This window comes from Symsagittifera roscoffensis, chromosome 4, assembly GCF_963678635.1.
Source record: "Symsagittifera roscoffensis chromosome 4, txSymRosc1.1, whole genome shotgun sequence".
NCBI lineage: Eukaryota > Metazoa > Xenacoelomorpha > Acoela > Convolutidae > Symsagittifera > Symsagittifera roscoffensis.
The window spans coordinates 65,721,036-65,741,670 of record NC_087065.1 but is presented as its reverse complement, the minus strand read 5'-3'; the positions used below and the strand labels follow the sequence as shown (position 1 = coordinate 65,741,670).

Here is a 20,635-nt window from a genome sequence, read left to right as displayed (position 1 = left end):
AATAGAACTGCACTGAACTTGAAAAGAAATCAAAGTCAAACCGCGAAAAATCAGACTCTAGCGTGAAATCAGACAACTCAGACAACTGAGCGTGAACAGACTCTAAAACTTTTCCTAACTAAACCAAAAAAAAATATCACAAAACCTATATAAGCCTTCACTACGTCGATTACTCTTAAACAATTTTGTTCATGGGCTCTTTAGGATAATAATAACAATGTACTCAATTTCGTTTAAACAGCGGGATCTTAATTCAACTGATCCATGAACTGTTAGACAGATGCAAATACCACTGCGATACCATTACTATGCTCACGTGATCGATTTTTAAAGGACTTCAATATGATCATCCCATTTCGGAATTAGGTCGCATTTTGATTTGCAGTCTGATTTTGAGCAAAACACCAGAATTAAAAATTTTCCTGCTACTTATTTGACAAACAGACGAATAGTTCTTCAAGACAATTAATCCACAGAGGGATACCTGGGCTGCGTAATGATGTCCCGTTCTCCGGCAGAAGCGTATTGTGCTTCAAAGAGAGGCGGATACTTAGATTCTTATTAATCTCTTCTCCCCTTTATCCGAAAAGAACTGTCCAAATCAGGTTGCGCTGCAAATATGCGTTTTAGAACCCCTCAAAAGAAAACTTATCAAGCATTCGACAGCACTAATATTCAAAATTTTTCATTTTTTTGCGAAAGTTGGAAGCTCCTCCTTTTTCAAAACTGCCGTATATATTTATAACCATTTTCCATCTCAAAGCGTAAACAGTAATACAAAATAGATTTTAGAAAACATAAATTTTCTAGCAATCAAAACGATTGCAATTAAGAACCAAAGAAGATTGATTGCTTATTACACCCCTTTCATTTAACATTGTATAATTTACATACACCGCTATATTCCGACATTACAATACTGCATTAAAGTACAAATTTAGAGCATTTTCATAGCAAAGATGACATGTAATCAGTTAACCACACAAAACATCAGCAAATGAAGTTATTTCTTCAATATAATTTCTATCCTCTGGAAGGCACCTGTTTGTAAAATACTCGCTGGCTACAACTTCATTCACTTCGACGGGCAGAGCATAACATGTTTTGTAAGCCAGCAAAGTTCATCCCAATAGCTTGTTAATCCATTCCTATTAAATTGAAAAACTGATCAGAATCGTCATCAATAAAAACCCATATCAAATAATAAGTTATTTTTTATTCTAACCTTGTAGAAATCTCGAAATCGTTTGGCATCGTATGTTTTGATAGCGATCGTCAACTCCTAAAATACACAACAATAACAATTGGATCCCAAAAAAACATCAAATTTAAAATTGAACGTCCGAGAATGAACGTCATAATAAGTACCAAGCAACCATGGTAAACGCCATTATAAAATTACTTTTACTGTTCTCGATAACACTATATTATTTCAATCTTCATAAATTAGAAAAAAGTTTGAATTTTTAGGAGATAATTGAAGAAAAAGAGGGTGGGGGGAATGTGTTGACTGACATTGATCCTATCTTGAGGTATGTTCTGAGAGGGGAGGTAGGAGTTGGCCAGGTACTCCGCCACCACGTTCTCCCCATACTTCTCCGCGGACACTTTGAGGGCAGTGGCAGCCTCCATCAGCGCCATGTTCGACTGGGCGTCTTTGGGGTTGAAATTGGGCGCACAGCACACTGCAAAGCAAGCAGGGATCACATTGCTGAAGGCGAAGTTCTTGACGTCACACGCTGTTCCCGACTCATCGTCTAAAAGCAAGACCAAGTAACTTCAACAAATACTTAATCATAGTAATTGAAATAAGTATTGAAATATCTCCCGATTTCTCAACTTCTAAGCACTTACCAGCGACTTCGATGAACTTCTTTAGAATCGTGAAGCACAGCTTCTGTGTCTAAAACAGAAATTGAATTTAATCTAACGGTACTCAGAATTGTAAGTTATTATATAAGTCTCATTATGTTTATCGACTCTTATTTACTGTGCTCGGAATCTCACACAGTAACCGGCTATACTTGTTCGATTTAGTTTAAACATCAATACTTTTGAAATTTCAACCAACAAGTATACACTAACACCTATAACTTATATATGCAATTTCTTTACTGAAAACTACATTTTGAGAAACTAATTTTTAGGAACTGATTTAGAAAAGAGTATGTCCTGAATCGCTCAAAAACACGAATACTTCAGTGTAAGCAAACTTATTTGACTTCTTACCACCGGGTCGGGAAAGTGCAATGCTCCATCTGCCACACTCATCAACACCATCCACACCACATCCTGGCCCCTCCCCGTGATGACAGGGAATGCGTCATTGTGCAGGATAGTATTGATGAAGGTGAAAAAAGATCTCTTCAACTGGCTCCGCAACTCTTTAAGGGTAGCTTCCTCGTCTGTCGAAGAGCAGGACACGTGAGAGGCTGAAGACACTACTTGGCCTGCAGTTGTGTCGGTCGGGTCTTGGGACAGAGCGACCATTGAAAACACTTGTAGCACCGGGACGAAAATTCCGTCCAGCATTTCCACGCTCTGTTTCTAAAACGATATCAGAAAAACTGCAAAATGCTCAAAATAGAAACATGATTCCAATTTTTGCCAACACAAAAGCATTAAAAAGATGACGGACGTTGTTTCGTTTGACGGTTGCTTTTGGTTTCTGAGAGTTTCGCTACTTACAGTTGAGTGCGAGGCACTGAACTCCTACAAAATTGCACAAGAAAATTTTAATTGGACAGCTTCGCCAGAATGAGGTAGCTCCCAATCGAGCTAACAGTAAAAGGAAGTTCAGTGAAATCAGATAAGTCACTCAATAGAAACAGAAGAGGCTGCTCTTACCTTGTACCTGGCAACCACTTGGTTAACCAACGGGATGAACTCAATCAACCCCCCTGCCGACAGGTGTCTACTCTTGGGCACCACACCACCCCCACCTCCTAGAGGGGGGACACTACTGGGGTTATTTATGGCCTGCAGCAGTGACTCCATTGTCAGTTTCACATAATGCAGAATGATTTCACTCGGCAGGCAAATGACCATTCTGTGGAGGTATTGTTTCACTGCAGCATAGACGACGTTAGTGAATCCCAGTGTGAAGTCCTGTCGCACTCTTAGTCCCTTCAGCACGAAATCCAGGGTCTCTACCAGGCATGCTCCACATCCACTGGCCTCCACAGCCTGGCTCGTTTGGAACGCTTTGCTCAACCGGCTGCAAAAATCATCTATTTGTAATCCAGTTAATCAGTTTGTAAATCACTATGTAAGATGAATTTCATATGGCAGAAAATCAAACCGAAGACAATTTCATTAGCCTACCAGAATTCGGTGTTCAAAACTGAAGAAAAAATAATAAGTTTAATAAAGGCTTTTGATTGGTTCGGTCCTTCGGCCATGATTAAATCTCTCGAAATGTATAAAACTCTTTCCGTACTTCGTCAAAGAACTTAGTGAAAACTCCATATAGATATTCAAATCAACTCACTGAGAGAGCTCCTTTAAAGTTTACCGATAAAGGGGAGGGGGTTGCTAGAAGGCGCTTCCTCCGCTAACTAAAAAACATCCGGTTAAATTTCAAAAACTGACCTGGCAAATGAGACGAAATCTGCGAAGTTCTGTGCAGCCGCAGTGGCCTTGTCCTTCATCTGCTGACTCATTCTAGTCTGATCACAACTAGTAGATATCTCCAGCAACAGGTCTGCGTACTGTTCGATCCTCTGATTGATAGGCCTCAACACACTTCCTAGCATCACTGGGGCACTTTCTGGGGGACACATTTGGATCAGAAGTCCCACCGCCTCGAACAAAAACTGACTATCTTCGTTTTCGATTCTCGGAGACTGCGAATCAACGTAGTCCAAGGCGAACACTTGTTCGATTATTTTCTCAATTTTTCCCAATAGTACATCACGGTGCGGCTGAACTGAAGACTTGAGGAGTTTAATAAAGCGGCAAAACAAATAAGCACATCGACCTCTAACTTGACTATACTTGCTCAGCACCCCTGAATGTCCAGTGAATGATTCCAGAACTGTGGGAATGTGTTGAGAATTGAAAGCGAAAAACTTGTCGTAGCGAACCATGATTTCAAAATAGATCAACAAAACTGCAGGATGATCAAACTGCACAACTTCTGAAGTCACCAGTGCATGAAGAATGTTGCATACGATAACCGTGCATGGCGATTCAGCAGTGAAAATGTTGCCGCTTACGTGAGGCAGCGCCTCTCCGAGCAAATAAAACAAATGCAGAGAAAGTTCAACTTCATCGAACGAGTGTGACCTCCAACTTGGAACAGTGGACATGAAACAAGTCTGAACAAACTCAGTAACCAACATATTGTCAAGCTTCGCCAAACTGTCAAACAAGTATTTCAAATCGTTGCGGAAAACGTAGAAATCATTTTCGTCGTCTTGTGAATTTTCAAAATTAAAGTCTGGTTCAAATTTGTATTTTTTCACAAGTCCCAACATAATTTGCTGCGTGATCTCTTTTCGCTCAGCGGTCATTGAAATTTGACGATAGATTGCCAGAAGTTCTTTAGTGGAGTTCAAAATTGCCTTCGAAACATCATCATCTTCGCATCGAACAAGCTCCAGCATTATCGGTACCTTTTCTTCAATCGAACTTAAAGCCTTGTTTGAAACACTGAAGTCCTTCCTAGCATACTCTTTGAATATATCGACCAGTTGCAAAACCGAACTGTTAACAAACGCGGACAGAGAGCACAAATATTCAACGTCGTCTTCATCATCTGCGTCGTATTTCGAGATGGTCAGAATACTCTGCGAGTTGAGGACTGAATAGAAGGAATCTATCATCGGCATTTTGCTATCGGGAAGCATGCCTTTGGCACAAACTGCATCAATAGTCTCTATGGCCGCTTTTCTTGTCCCTTTCTTGAATGACAGCGACAACAACAAGCCCACAACCTCATTATTAACAAGCTCTCCAATCTCTATCCATTGTATGTATCCTGCCATCACGTTCAAACACAGACTGACAATATTTGCAGAATTTTCGTCGTGGTCTATGTCAAAGACAGTTGTGTTTGACAAGGCCTGATTCAGAATCCATTTCCAAGAATCGGCCATTATAGAAACACAATCATCTCGCATTGTATCTTTAATGAACGTGTTTCTCTTGAATTCCTCCTCTGTTCTTGCAATCTGTCGGTCAGATAACTCACAATTGACCTCTTTCAGAATCATCAGGTACAATTCAATCCCCTTAATTCCCCTGTCTTTCAAGAACATGATGTCACGGAAGAACGTTTTCCAATTAGCAGGGTAGTCATGTACACATAGGGCCGACAGAAATGATGCAAACTTAGTGTTTGTAAGTCGAGGACAAACATGCACTTTGTTGCCCTAAAAATAACCCAGTTTTTATCTTAGGGGTTCGAATGAAAAATTTTATGATTATTTGCATCCATTCTTTCGGTTACCAATCAAGAGCATCCTACATACGCTCTTTGTCGGAAAATGTGTTATGCAGATTATTGCCATATACAAAACAGTAAAACTAGAACGTAAAAAGTCAAAACGTCACAAGCGAGTACTTACAAATTCAACCAATATTTCCTGAGCAAATTGCCGAAACTCTGCCTGTTCCACTTCGTTCGAGGAGTCAAAATGATTTTTCACGTGATCTTGAAGCAACACCAATGTTGCAAACTGCAGTTGACTGTTGCTGTTAAAACAAAGTTAAAAATAGAATATTTATTGCACTTGGCTCAAAAAACGACACTGAGCTTCGCGCCGCTTGTGATCAAACATAATGAACTTAAGACATAGTCTACAGAAAAATGTGACAATGGAATCAAGGAGACCGTAAAAAAACACAATTGACTTTTTTTGAAAATTGTTTCGAGTTTTATATATATCATGTTCAAGCTCTTTGAATTTCCAGAATAAGTCATTCACTCTTCCTCACGGCTATTTGAAATTTTTTAATCGAGATTATCTTGAAGTTGCCTTCTGTTCAGCAAATGCATTAGAATTAACTTTAAAAAACCTAACCGCGAAAAATAACAATTAAGAGTGAACAACTTTTAATACTTCTTCCTGAAAAAAAACATGAAGTTTCGAGCTGAATAATTATTTTCAGCTTTAAAACAAAAGAGAAAACTTCGAGTAATTAAGCAACGATGGAAACAAACGACAAGAGCATGTTTTGCAACAAAACGAGAAAATTAAATTTTGTCCGAATCGATATAACAACAAACTAGCGTGTAACGCACTTCCGGTTCTTCGAATTTTTGAGAACTCATGAACAAAACCGCATATAATGAAAAAAGATCTACAATCTTTGTGTGTAATCTGACACCACCCAACAACAGGGTTGGTAATTTCAATTTTTTTTAAGTTTTTTAAATTCAAATTTTGAAAAATCATTAGATTTTTAAATCTAAGTTCTTTGAAAAAATTCAAAATGACATAGAAAACGTCACATCTTGGAAATTAAAAGCATTTGAGCAGTCGAATTTGGACGCAAAATTTGCAACTCTTGAGAGTACTCTCACAGTACCCAAATGCAGGGTTAGGAATTTCAAACTTTGAGAAAAAACTGAAAAACCATAAAAACGAAAATTACAAAGAGTTAAGATGCCATATGAGGAGGCGATATTCGCAACCCCCTTGAGTACTCTGACATCCCCAAAAAAAGCGTTGAGAATTACATAATTTGAAAAAAATATATATTAAATTTTCTGAAAAAATCGCAAAAAAATGTAATATCTTGAAAACCACAAAAAATTTAGCAGTCATATTTGGAGGCAAGATTTGCAACCCCTGAAAATACTCTGCAGCCCCCTTCCCATTACACGGAAGGGGGCTTCAAAATTCGATTAAAATATGCAGAAGAAAAATTAAAACGTCATATCTCGAACACATTAAAAAAATTGAGCAGTAATAATAGGATGCAAGATTCGCAGCTTCTGAGAATATTCTGGGAGCCCCCATTACAAGGAAGGGAATTCCAAAGTTTGAAGAAGAAAAAATAAAATTTATGTTTTCTGAAATTTTTATAAACAATCACAAAAAGGCATATCTGATTAACTACAAAGATTTGAGCAGTCATAATTTGAAGTGAGATTCGCAACCTCCTATAGTATTCTGACAGCCGCCAAGAGTGTTTGAAATTTAAAAAATAATAAATTTAAGTTTCCTGAAAGATTTTGACAAAACACGTCATATCTCGAAAACTAAGAGCATTTTAGCAGTCGATTTTGGACGCAAGATTTGGATCTTGAAACTTCTGAGTACCCTCATAGTACCCAACTACAAGATTATGAATTTCAAACTTTTTGAATATTTTATAATCTATGTTTTCTGAAAAATGAAAAAGAAAACATAAAACACGTCATATCTCGAAAACTTTGGAGGCAAGATTCTCAATCCTTTAGAGTACAGTGACAGCACCCAAATACATAATTGGGACTTTATTTTGTAAATTGAGTTTTCCAAAAAACTTTGAATAAAATCACAAAAATTGTCGTATCTCGTACACTGAAAGGATTTGGGCATTCATTATTTGAGACCAAACTCGCAAACACTGGGGAAACTGACAGCATTCCTCTTTTGTGATGATAATTTTTAACTCAATGGAACAAACACTAGATTCAAACTGGAAAATCGAAAAAAAATCTTAAGCATTGCAATATACGATATAGCTTAACCACGCATAGATACGTTATGCCCTTAACTGTTGCGAAAAATTACCGCTTAAACATGGCAAGATACGGGTCACACGCATTAAAATATAATAAAGACTAGTTACAAATATTTATCCGCATGCAAAACACTTTTCAAAAAAAAGTCCTTTTAAATTTTTCTAATTTCATTTCTTTCTTTTTTCTTTAAAGTCAGTCATGTGAGCAGGGTTAATTACGGGAAAAAAACTCTACAACCCGATTGCAATACCCTTGCTTACCGCACGGGCAAAAATTTATCCGGAAGCATAGAACTCTCAAATCAGCTAATACTGGAAACAAAATTAGCTAAAGAGTAGCGGAAATTAAGCGGACAGAGTTTTACACCTAGACATTAATCCGGAAAAAAACCAACAATACTAATAACTTTTAAGATTGAACATTTCGTATACAACTATCAAAAATTTACATCAAGTTTAAAGCCGAGCTAAAGTTAATACTAGGAGCAAAACTTCATCTTAGAAACAAAAACGATCGAATTGGCGCCGAAACACCGACAAAACACTTGAAAATCCTATTTAGAAAGTTTCTAAGTATGTGCTACCACTATCGACCTATCTGCATATGTTGAACAAGTCTGTGATGGTATATCCACGCCTTCTGTGAATTGTTACGAATTATGATTACGCGAAAAATAATCCAAAAATCAAAAATCCACAATCTAAAGCAAATCGTTTTTTAAAAAGCAGATTTTCATTTTAAAAAGCCATGCGCTGGAGAACCTAAGCTGATAAAAATAAGCAGAAACACGGTGGTCCGAAAGTTTGATTTTAGAAAGCAGAGAAGGTGCAAACACAAAACATTGCAGGTCCTGGCAGTACTCAAACACCGACCGTCTCAGACATCCCAAACATGAGCGTTACCTCTACTTCAAATGCAGAATCAGTAATTTAATTTGAATTCATTATAAGCCAAACTACCAACTGATTAATCACTGATTCTATTATAGAAGTTGCTGGCATGATGACAAGTGTACGTTCCTGATTGATTACGTTTAATTATCGATTTGTGAAACGCAGGAAATCAATACAAAATTATTAAATAGTTTCACATTAATGTCGACAGCCGATTTTGAGCGAGATTAAAAAATAAGACAGAAATTGACCACAACTTACCTTTTTTCATATCACAGGTAAGAAAGTACACAAATTTCAAAAATCGGCCATTAAAAATAGTGCAAACACATAAAAAAAAAATTTTTTTTGAAAAAAAAAAATAAATTACAAAAGGGGCCCTTCCGTTTAGTTACGGTAAGTGCACAAGCTGGATAGGGCTATACCAGCGATATAAAAATGCATATATACATCAGCAATGAAGTCAAAAATCAGCATTAAATGCATCGTCGTAATGTTAATTTATCTTAGCCGTCCTTCCTCTACAATAGCGCTTATGGAGTTGTCGATAAATTGAACTTTGCGTAGCGATCTGCACCCCCTTATACAAAGTATAGAGCTCCTCAGGAGCGCGAAGCTTATTTTAGTTCTTATGTAGTTTATAGATTCTGGATAGCTTTCTTGTCTTTTTTCACTTTGTTTTTCTGCTAATCGCTGCATCGTCCGCGTGGCTGTTGGAACACATTAAAAATGGTGAAAAAATCTAATGCGAGAGAAAAATTGTTCATGGTATTAACACTGTACTTTCGATATATAGCTGATGCATGTAACTTAAAGGCCACATTGCTGCATGACACATCGAAGATCAAAAGCTAAGTGAACTTACATCTCGAAGAAATAAGCATTTTCAGTAAGACAGCTGAAAGTTTTCCATCCAATATTTGATGAGCTCAACTGTTGGTAAAGAGCTAGGGCCTAAAATTTGACAATTTTATTGAACAGTATTTAGCGATATCAACACAAAATGAAGAAAAACTCATACCCTTTCTCGCACATCCGGCGTGCTCTTTTCGCTCAAAGCTTCACCCAAGAGCGCTATTTCCATTATATGGAGCTTCCGGTGAGTTGGAGTCTCAAAAATAACTTACATAGCTCTGAAATGTAAAACAATCAAAAACACCATCGCAAAGGAAGCTTTGCTGACACGGTCCGACAAATTTGGATTGTTCTAGTTGATATCACATAAGTTGTGTAAATATTTCTCTTAGCGACTCTAAGAAAGTCCAATGGTTTCTATGTGTTGATGTAAAATACGTTAATGAAGCAGCAATAGGGGTGCGTGTTTATAGGTCCCAAAAGGGAAAATTTGTCCCAAGATTTTTAAAAAAAGCAGTCGCATAAGTTCCATATCTTTTTTTTTAGGTAATCAGAAGGTCAAAAGTATCATAGTAACCGAGGTTACAGTGTTACAGTCAGGAGTCCCTTCATCACGTATTCCAGTCAAAATCCTTGGAGTTTTCTAGATATGGAAGTGATAATGATAGAAGAAGATGACAAGTGTTTAAGTCCTTTTCAATTAAAGTCGATACGGGTTACGTTTCTTCAATAAGAACACGCAACTCGACACGAGAAAATATAATATACAAAAGTTACAAATAAAAAATTTCGTCTAAAGTTATTTTGTCATTTATTGTTCCGAGTACGCAAGCGGCGTTCGCAATCTATATTGCCAGGGAGATTCTCTGTTTTAAAAAGCTGCCTGCTCTGGGTTCCTCAGTGCATATGCTTAGGTTCTAACAAAGCTTGCTCAAAAAAACTTGTGCTGGGGCCGGCCGCGCCCTGAATTTCAAAAGCTAGCGGTTGAAAAAGATATCCATCATCTACAAGATCTTTATACTTGTCATTTTTTCGCCCTTCCGCTTCAGCGGCAGCCGCACCAGGGTTACAAACAGACCCGGCATTAATTCTACAAGGAGCTAAGGAGTCTACTACCGTTACATCTGTAACATTCGCCCGGAAGATACATATCGACGGATAACAAAACTAAGTCTTAAGACGACTGGCTAGCGTCTAAACAGAGCTTTGCATGTTTTTCACCGTCTCTACCAAGCCAGTACTTTTCGGTGGTCTTTCTTACATCAGGCTGACAAAAACGTTACTGTTCTCCGGCTTCGACCAGAACGCTCAAATTAACTGAATTACATGCGAAATTAGTGAGCTCATGGCTGGGTCTCTGTATCCCCAGACCACGAGGTCACTCCTAAAAACAGGGCTACTACTTATCATATTACTATTGTTTTTGTTCAGTAGATAAAAATCATCATCTCCATCGAAGATGGATCAACCCTTTCCCCCAACTCCTAGCACCTCATCCTTGTCAAAACTAATCAAAATATCAGTTAAATTCAAGTCAGGACATGACCGGATGCTAAAAGTTTATATGAGTTAATAAAAGTTTCCGTCCCGAGACCCTTCCGGATTCTTGAATCCGCTGAATCAAGCTCCTTACTCTTGATTTCTCGCTAATCCGGAAGGCTGGTTCTCACCCTTCACCGTTGTTGGCAACGGCCTTGCAACTATTGTAGCAGCACAATAGTTGCAACTCGGAACGTTCTCTGCTATTCTGTAGTTTGTTGTCGTTCTCCAATCTCGATTTTCGTACTATTCGCAATCGCCGATAAAAGTTGTTCTGTTTTTTACTCGCTTTTTTGTTAAAATGGCCGTTTCAGCATTTCTCAGAAATGTGACGTCATCATTCGAATTTTTGAAAATTTAAAATACTAGAATATTCTAGCCCTCACCGTTTGGCTAAACGTTCCAATAACGTCGCTAATCCTTCGAAATCATCAACTCGGAAGGCTTCCTGCTCAAAATTCGAATCCTGCATAAATTGCATTTTGGCCATTCTGGTCGAATGTCACATACTCCCCGGACAGTCCGGTCAATGTCCTCATTGAATCGCGCAATGTTCTAAATGGTTACAGTGTCATCGAACAGAATTTACAAAATGCACGAAATTACTTTTATCTACGTCACATCGACTCACTGCAGAATATAAATGGCATCATACTACATCACTATAGCCTTCAAATTTTTTCATTAATCTGCACATTGAGGATATGACTTAAGATAAAACATATTTTCTGACTTCCAGTGTCAATGTCCCGATTGAAACTTTTTCTCCTAGATTTAAAAGGTGTTGGCTTGCAGGACAGTCCTGCCAACCAACAAGCTAAAATTATCCTACTATGCTCCTTCCCTTCGGAAATCTTGCTTGTCTATTGTCCTGAGTATTAAAACTAAGAAACTTTGTGGTTAGAAAGAACAATGCAACAACCTCCCTCCTCAAGAAGTTACTCAAGTTTTTCATGTCACCACAAAGTTATCAGTCTTCCTAAGTGATTAAAAACAATCATGCAGGCTGGAATATTTAAATATACTCTTCCCTCAAGCCTTTCTAAATAAATAATAAGTGAGTGTCTCTAAAGCCACTTCAACTAAAACCAAAATGCAAATTTATAAATGCAACAATTTCAAAACTCAACTAAATGTTTCAGTTTTCAATTACAACTTGGTTGCTTGGTTTCTCACTTGAGTTTTTCACACACATAAAACAATTCTGAGTTTTAACTTTTCCTCATCATCCCTTTGTTCTCTTCTTTTTTCGTCGTTTAGAAGTTCTAAAACTTCTAAATTCTTCTAATTTTCTTTCTTGCTGCCTCTTGTTTTCTCGACCATTCGTCAATGCTCCATTTCCTCCTCCTGTGACACTGACTCCGCACTCTCGGTTTCCGTGTCTTGTAGCACGTCATTGACTATCCTGACGCTGTTGGAAGCCGTCCTCCAACACTTCTGCTCTTCCACCCTCTGTTTACAGCAAGGTAGGGGATCCACGTTTGATTCTCTGTTTCTACAGAAGCTGTTGTGGAGACACAACGTCACGTTTCTCTCCAAATCTTCTTTCAGCATCTCTGCCTTCTCATTTCCACTACGCTCGCTCGTCCTGGAAATTCTTTTCACAGCGGTGGTCACTGCATTCCGATGGGTCACGAAAGCTCGCTTGAAAGCTCCTGCCCCAATGTCCAGCTGATATTCACTGTACACTCTGCCATGTTTCGACATATGCTTTTTCGCATACTCGTACAACCATGCAGTCATGTTAGCTCTGAACCATGGCATCAATCGTTTTCTTGCCCATATCTTCTTCACTTCCATCGGAATGTTTAGAACTTTGCACATTGTCTCAAAAAGATCTAAATCTTTTAGACAATCTAATTTCTGCAATTGTTCTCTCGTCGGTGCCTCCTGTCTATTATTTTCTCTCACATGAGCTTCCAGCCATCGTATCGCCATCATAACTCCCACTATCACTATTGTTATGGGCTGTGATGAATCTGGTAAACCCATGGAGAGCAGCTCTCCAGAGTCCCAGATCAACACCAAATTACTACGCTTGGGATACCACCAGGTCTGCAGCAAGCAGTGGCAAGGAAACTCGTCATGTGTCAACATGATGCTCCTCCAATTGCGTTTTCCTGAAGCTTCCAGCAATGGTTCCACTTCCATCATCACTCGGTGGATTTCATCATTCTCATCTACTGCATTGTAATCTGTGACAGTTGATCCTCTCTGTTTCTGTTTTTCAAAGTCACTGAAGTTCCCGCTCACATATCCCATGAACTTCTTTCCTAGTATTGACTCCAACTCCTCTTTGGTTCTCTCTGGAACTGCTGAGAACATCTTACATAGTAACTCGTAAGACTTTTCAGACATTCTCGCCAATCTCACGCACTTTGGCACTGAGAAAGCTTGATCCACGATCGTTCTTGTACTCTTCACGTCCACAGCCACGAAATGTACAGGGTATCTGCTCTTGCACATTGGAGCCAACGTTGAACCCACCAAATATCGTGCTCCTGATGGTCTACAATAAGTTTCGCTGTGTCTGATGTTCATCTCCGTTTCGATTGCTTCCCTCCATTTTCCTATATACTTCTGCTCAGTCTGCAGAACTCCTGGGAATACTTCTACGCTGATGGCTGTGACCATCTCATGTTTCTGTTTTAGATTCAATAGTGACTCTAAAGAACCAAACATGCTGTAGAATCCTAGTGCTGTCACTAGATTCACATCGGTTCCTCCATGGCAATCTGCTATCAGTTCCGTTTCCGTTCTTGCTTTCATCACTACATTTCCAAACAATACCGTCAACTGCTTGTGTTGTTTCTCCAGGGTTTTCATACAGTCTAGACTTCCACAAACGTGACCCTCTAGTCCACAGACTTCCGCCAGACAGCTACCAGGTTTGACCCAGTCTTCTGGTCCCCAGCCAGGCAACTCCACTCTATCTTCTCCGTTGCTCTTAGAGGCTGTTATCATCACATTATATATGATGTTGAGGTCACGCAGGTTACAGTCCGCATTCAGTTCCCTCTGTATGTCCTGTGTCGCCCGTAATATTGAGTCAGCGTTGGGACTAGGACACCACGATGGCTTCATCAATTCCCACACTGCCATCAAGCTCGTTCTCAGTAATTCATCTGAGAATCCCAACCCAAATTCCACTCTCTTGTCGGATTTTGGTACTGAAGGTGCAGTCACCTCTTCTTCCAAGACCAATCCCAATTTGGCCTGTGGATTGTTAACGCTCTTAGTCGTCACAATTCTGGACGTCCAGAATCTTAGTAACACCGCCTGCTCATAATCAAAGAAGCAATCACGTATGTCTTCACTCAGGAAAGGATTGTACGCTATCCCTATGATCCCGGATACATAGCTATATGACTTCTTCTTGATCGGTCCACAGTATTCACTGGATTTCGGCAATGCTCCCATAGATTCTTTAGTGAGCCTCAACTCCTTGTTTGAGAATCTCCTGATCTCGTCTATCTTTTTCATGGGTTCCAATTCTTCAGGTTCTTTCATGTTCACCCTCATCGGTTTACTTTGCTGCATATCCAGCATTGCTAGTAAGAACATGGCTTTCGTTCGCTCATCGCCTTCCTTCAACATTTTAACACAAGTGCTTAATGCAGGTACTGAGATCTGCTCTATCAGGAATCGAATGAAACAGAGAGCGTCTCTCCGCTTTGCACACGCTACTGCTGCTCTCTCCTGGACTATCAGATCCCTCAGATTCGTCATAAGGAAAACTTTTTCCTCCTTTGATCTCTTCCTTTCTTCCGAATCATATTCTTCGCGAGTCAGTCCCATCATGCACCAGGCGAGCCTGAGTTGTAATTCTGTCCTTACGTAAGGTACTGCCACGAGAGCATGTATTCTTGGCGTAGTCCTCATTTCTTCTTCAAAATACCTCAATACTACTGCTTTCCATGGAAGGCTCACCAACTGCTCGATCGTCTCCGCCTCTACGTCAGACGACGCCAAAGTTCCATACGCCTTCTGCTTGAGGGTGGTGCCTTGCAACATCATTTCCAGATAACCCTCCATGGCTTTTTCGTCTTCCAGGGCCACTACATACCCTCTAGCCGAGTTCCGGTATTCCAACATCTCCATGTATCCACCGGTGGGTTCATCTATCGACACTGTCTCCGACACTGTTAGTCGGTTGTATTCCACTGGTGTCAGTTGTCCTGCAACACTCCCTTTTCCATGATTCATGGGAGATGGTTTGAAGTCCCTCATTTTACTCTCTCCACATTGACTGAGTATTTCCATTTCTAAAGTTGCTCCAGTCAGAGTGCGGTCACTCCTTTTGGATTTATAACCGGTTGACTTTATCCCCGCCATGAGAATGGGTGGCACCATCGCTATATCAGTTAATATTCTATCTGTGCCAGACAATTGATAATCACCTTGCCCCAAATCCATGACTTCCTCGACTCGTTTTCTTTTCGCTGAGTTACCAGCTTTCATCGATATTTCCGAATCCACTTTCGTCTTTCCAATCCTCCTCGGCATCACTCTGCTGCCTAACTTCATTTTCATCGCATTGATTTTATCAATCACCATTTTCGATCGCATCGTTCCTCTCCTGGTCCTTGACAGGTACACCACCTCTCCTTCATTGTCCTGCGGTGTCATCTTGATGGGAGAATTCGCTTCACTCTCATCAGTGGCTGAGTCGATCAATAACTCACTCAGTCTCCCTTCACACTCATCAAGCTTGTCAAGTACTTCTCTCATCAAGGGTTGATTGAGACCTGTTTTGAGAATGGACTGGGTCCCATAGCTCTGAATCACAGTCCAGACTTCTTCCATGAACGCCACTCTGTCCAGCTTACATCCCGTCCTACTCTCGTGGTCTCGGTGATGTACTTCCCATTCTTCTTCGGGCAGCGTTCCCAAGAAAGGTACTCTGGCTGAGGCCTCTATTCTTCTCCTCCGAGGTGATTCCATGAGGATTCTCTGATCGTTATTTCTTGTATTGCCAGGAGAGCTGCTCTCCGGCAAATTCCGTTTCATCTCCTCAAAGGCTGACGGAGGTTCCAGTGTCGAGATGCCTTCATCCGCTGGCTCAGTCGTTTCCAACGTGTCTGCATTATTCTCAAGATCACTGAAGATATTGAAATCCAGGCTGGATGTTCCTCCTGTCGATGCCCTGTCGTCCTCCCCACCAGCTTGATCTTGTTGCATGGGTTCTTCAGTCTGACGGTTTCCACCCTGTCCGTCATCTCCTTCTGACTTGTCCCTATTCGAGTTCGATGGTCCTTGTTTGTCATTGTCAGCTTCTTCCTGGAATCTCGGTATGAGCAATGTGCCGGCTGATTTATCTTCCTCTTCTCCATGGACCACTCTGATTTCTTCGCAGCCGAAGGGTGCTAGGAAAATTCTCGTCTGCAATACTCCCGCAGCTTTCATCTCTTTTCTCACACTGGTCAGGATTACTGAGGCTTCAGGCAATTCAGTCCTGCCTCTCATCCTCATTGGAGCTAAGCCTAGTCCCCTCCATTCCTCATCAAATCCTTCAGGCTTGGGAGTAGCAGCGTTGCTTATTCGCCTTCTCGTCGCTTGATCCGTGTACGCAAATCGTGTGTACTGTAACACGGCGGCATTTCTCCCCACGAAGTATGGATCCATCGTCGCCGAGAAATTCCCTACTCTCCTTTCATTGGTTTCGAATGCTCTCAACCTAGGAGTTTGTACTACGGAGACTGCTCCGAGCAACATCCTTCTTATCAGAGGGAATTCAGGGATTGCTTCGGGTAGCTTCTTGTAATCGCCCCAGTCCTTCGTCTCTTCTCTCACCTTGTGATACGCTGCTGTGAGACGAGGCACTCTGGTCATTTCGCCATTCGTTTTGTCATAGGGCCTCAGATTCCAAAGCTTTGGAAACACCTCGATGTGCCCTCTTTCTACTTCTCCCATGCGGTCACAGAAGTGATCGTCAAAATTGATGACTGTCATCTCTGGCTCCGATATTTTCGCAAATAACAGATCTTCACTCATGAGCTCTCGCAATGCGTGCTGCTCACACCAGTTCAGTGTACTACCGTCCACTGCCGATATGAGGTTCAGGTGCAACACCGACCTCCTATATGCTTCCACTTTAACGTCAGGGAACGCAAAGGTGACTGCTGGTCCATAGATCACTGTCACGAACTCCGTGACTCCTCTGATCAGCGCCAAGGGATCAATTCTCATAGCTAAGCTCAAATCTGTTAACAGCGGCATGCCTCCAACATGTCGTCTAACATCTTCCTCTCTTTCAATTGTCTCGTCTTCTCCGGTTCCAAAGCGATTTTGCTGCAAGAGATACTGGATAAGAGTGTGTCTCAGGTCTCTTATTTTGTTCCACGAGTCTGTGGATTTCTTCATATCCAGATTCCTCACTCTCTCTTTCATCTGCTCTGGACAACGTGCCAGTTTCATCAGTCCTCCCAAGTTTCCATGGGTTATTGCGATCAATGTCAGAAGTCCATCTAGTCGCAGGTTCTGTATTCCATCCGTAAGCAGTATCACCGGTCCTTTCACGAAATTCTCCGCTCCAAATGTCACGAACAAGGCTATTAATTCCACTATCGATACTTTCACTACCGCTTGGAGGAATTCCTTTATCAAGTAGTGCGAGACTTTCGGGTAGACTTTTGCCAAGAAGGACGCGGTCCATCCGGCTCCCAACCCTTCTAGCATGCTGTCTGTCCTTTCAAATCCCTCCTGTCCTTTCACTTCCTGGGTCCAGAAGGTTTCCAGAGTAATCTGACACATTCTGTTCACGAACTCAGCTGTCTTTTCTCCGGCATTTTCCGCCAGGTTCACCTCCTTCAACAAGTAGGCGTGTATCTTAGTGATCATTACTGGGCCTTGCTGAAAAGCATCTGCACCCAATGCCGCTACTCTCGGATTCAGGTGTAGCCACTGGTTTGCTTCCGGCTTGGTTCTCAGCACCATCGCTTCCAGATGAGCTCTTGCCTCCAGTGAATTCTTTCTTCTCGTGTCTTCACTCGCCACTTCCATTGCTCGGAACCACAAGTCGTTGGACATCGCCGTGATCACTCGATGGTCGTCATCTATTCCTGGTTTCAGTTTGAGTTGCCGAATGAAGTTGGACAGTTCCAACCCCAGCACTTCGTCCAACACCAACATGTGTAGCGCGTGGTCCTTGAACCCTCTCATCGCGTTTGAGATATCTGACCATACTGCAGGCAGTTCAGCCTTAAGTGGCCTCAGGTTCTCCATTTCTATCATGCGATTCGGGGCTGATATGATCACATCATATTTTCCCTCCGAAAGTAAGGCTACCATTGCATACACAAATTTCAGTCCATCCGGGAGATGTGCATATCCCGGAGACAACGCAAATACTACTCTCAACGTCACTTTATTGAATGATCCCTCCTTTGTCGCGTCTACCACTTCACCCATTGACTCCAGGATGTCTTTTATCGCTGGCCATACTGCGTTTTCTGCTGTTGCAGGATCTCTGAGCCTGCTCAGAAAACCTCTACTGTGTAGATGGTCATTGATGCCAGCAAACACAATCGTTATCGGGTTCATTTCTGTCTGCCTTTGTACCCCTATAGCCAATGACACTGATTGCAATAGGTCTAGGTCAACTGCGGCCAGCATTATGACGTCCGGCCAAAACAAAGACTTAGAGGTGTACACGAACTCTGAATTCGCTACTACCATGATTTTGGCCTTTCTCATCTCTGCTTTGTCGTAGGCGGCGAAGATGGTCTCATCTTTCTTTATCGCTGTCAATCCGCCATATCTCTGGGCATCACCATCTTGGTTCACTAGTTTTGGGTACACTCTCTCCTTCACATGACCAGGTGGTGTCGTCAATTGCCTAAATATCTTCACGTGTTGTCCAATCGGCGCTCTCGCCGTCAGGAATCTTCCTGGCCATTCTTCACGATTCCTCTCATCATGGTTCAATCTCACATCTTGCAACGGTCTTGCATTCACAGGTCCTATTGTGTTGTTGGAGGGCAGTCCCTCCAAGTCGGCAAATCTCAAGGCCGTCGTGGAGCTGAAATTTATGCTAGCGGCTATCAACCAGTCTACGCCGGTTATCGAGTACAATCTGCTGACGGATAGCGTCGCTCCATTCAGCATCCTCCTTGCATCTTCGATGAAGCTCACTCTCTGTAGGTCCAGCTTCATTAGTTCTTCTTTGTATATATGCCAAGGAGACGGTATGGATCGCGACCACATCAATGAGCCTCTGCTCGGTCTCTCCTCTCGACTGGTACTCGTCGTCTCCGATCTAGTGTCCGATCTGGATGTGCCTGCTACTTCCTCGATTGGTTGGTTGACAGGTCCTATCCTTTTCCTAGGATGGATTGTCCTCCTCATCGGTGCTTCTCCCAACCGCTCTTGTACGTCTGTTCTTCGACCTGGTTCACTGGAGCTTTGTTGCCGGTAATTTATGGCGGCTGGGACCGTACCCAAGCGTGTTTCCAGGTTAGGAGGCACAAAGGTGGTGATCACCGTATCACTCACCGTTCCCTCTTCCTTCAGCACTCCTGTGTCAAAGAGTTCTGCTTCCAGCTCATCCAACCGTTCTTGGAAGACTCGATTCAACCAAGCTTGTCCTTCGACACTGTCGAAGTGGATGCCATCTGTGGTCAGTCTGGCTTGATCCATGGCTCTCAATTCATGTTCAATGTCCATGAGGATCATTCTTCCGGCGTTTCGATTTGCTAGGTTTCTCAAGATGTTGTTCCATCTCATGACTCCCTCGTTGTGCCTTCTTCCTGATACTGTCAGGCTTCTTGTGTTCATTGGCACCGTGCAAACGGTCAGTACCGCGCAACTGAACTTCTGCCAGAGAGTAGTAAACAAACACACCATCATTGCTTCCCACAGTGCTTCCTGCTCATCTGATCCTCTGGAGATGTCATTCGTCCCAACTAAGATCATCACATTGGGTATCTTCCCTGGATTCATCAGCTCCACCATGCGATATAATTGGGCAATCGTCGCGCCTCCAAAGGCCATCACCGTGGTGACCCATGAGGTCCTCAAATTCGACAGCACTCTGACTAAGCTGTCTCCCAATATCAGGTGAGATGTCCCGAGTGGTGGTTGCTGCAGGTTCACAGCCGGGCTCCAGGTAGCTCGATTGAAGCAGGCTCTCGGATCTGTCTCCGGAACTCCCGTGAAACTATACTTCAATTGATTATTCTTCTGCACGTCTATTACACGAGACACTTTCTTCGCTGGCATCTTCCTTACTTTCTTCTCTGGGATTCTCGAGTTCCCCATGAGTGGTGTCACGTTACTCATCCTTTGTCTGATTACTGTCTGGGAGAGTTGTACTCTGCCCGTATCGTCAATCGTTCCATAGGGTGCAGTCACCCCGGAACCTGGTGCATTCTTGTTAGCGACCAATCGTCCAGCGGTCTCTATCAGTTTTCTCACTGTCTGTTCTACGACGGGATCACCCAAGGTGTCACTAGGATCCGGGATTGTTACTCGGTTCGTCTCTGCTGGAAGCCGTGTCTCCGTTGTTTGACTCATTTCTCGAGGCGTCAAGAGCTCCATCGGGGACTGCCCACGAGGAATATCCCTTGCAGGTATCACTTTCTCAATGGACGTCGTCAACGCCACCTGCTCCGATCGCTCTTTGTATTCCTGCCTTAAGCGTTCGATCTCTTGACCCTGCTTTTTGTTGCAG

General features: G+C 41.8%; 1 protein-coding gene across 2 annotated transcripts in view; it reads right to left on the bottom strand.

Moving 5' to 3' along the window:
• Positions 1–782: 782 nt before the first annotated feature.
• LOC134843757 (exportin-T-like) overlaps positions 783–20,635 on the bottom strand; it is a 551,312-nt gene continuing 531,459 nt past the window's right edge. For both annotated transcript variants that reach the window (XM_063860019.1, XM_063860020.1), the window contains exons 2-11: positions 9,593–9,706; positions 9,437–9,525; positions 5,571–5,697; positions 3,592–5,375; positions 2,848–3,217; positions 2,230–2,547; positions 1,855–1,903; positions 1,516–1,757; positions 1,226–1,282; positions 783–1,148 (exon numbers count right to left, since the gene is read on the bottom strand). In XM_063860019.1, the coding sequence (XP_063716089.1) occupies positions 1,122–1,148; positions 1,226–1,282; positions 1,516–1,757; positions 1,855–1,903; positions 2,230–2,547; positions 2,848–3,217; positions 3,592–5,375; positions 5,571–5,697; positions 9,437–9,525; positions 9,593–9,655 (3,126 nt within the window). In that variant the 5' untranslated portion in view covers positions 9,656–9,706 and the 3' untranslated portion in view covers positions 783–1,121. The remainder of the gene's footprint in view (positions 1,149–1,225; positions 1,283–1,515; positions 1,758–1,854; positions 1,904–2,229; positions 2,548–2,847; positions 3,218–3,591; positions 5,376–5,570; positions 5,698–9,436; positions 9,526–9,592; positions 9,707–20,635) is intronic.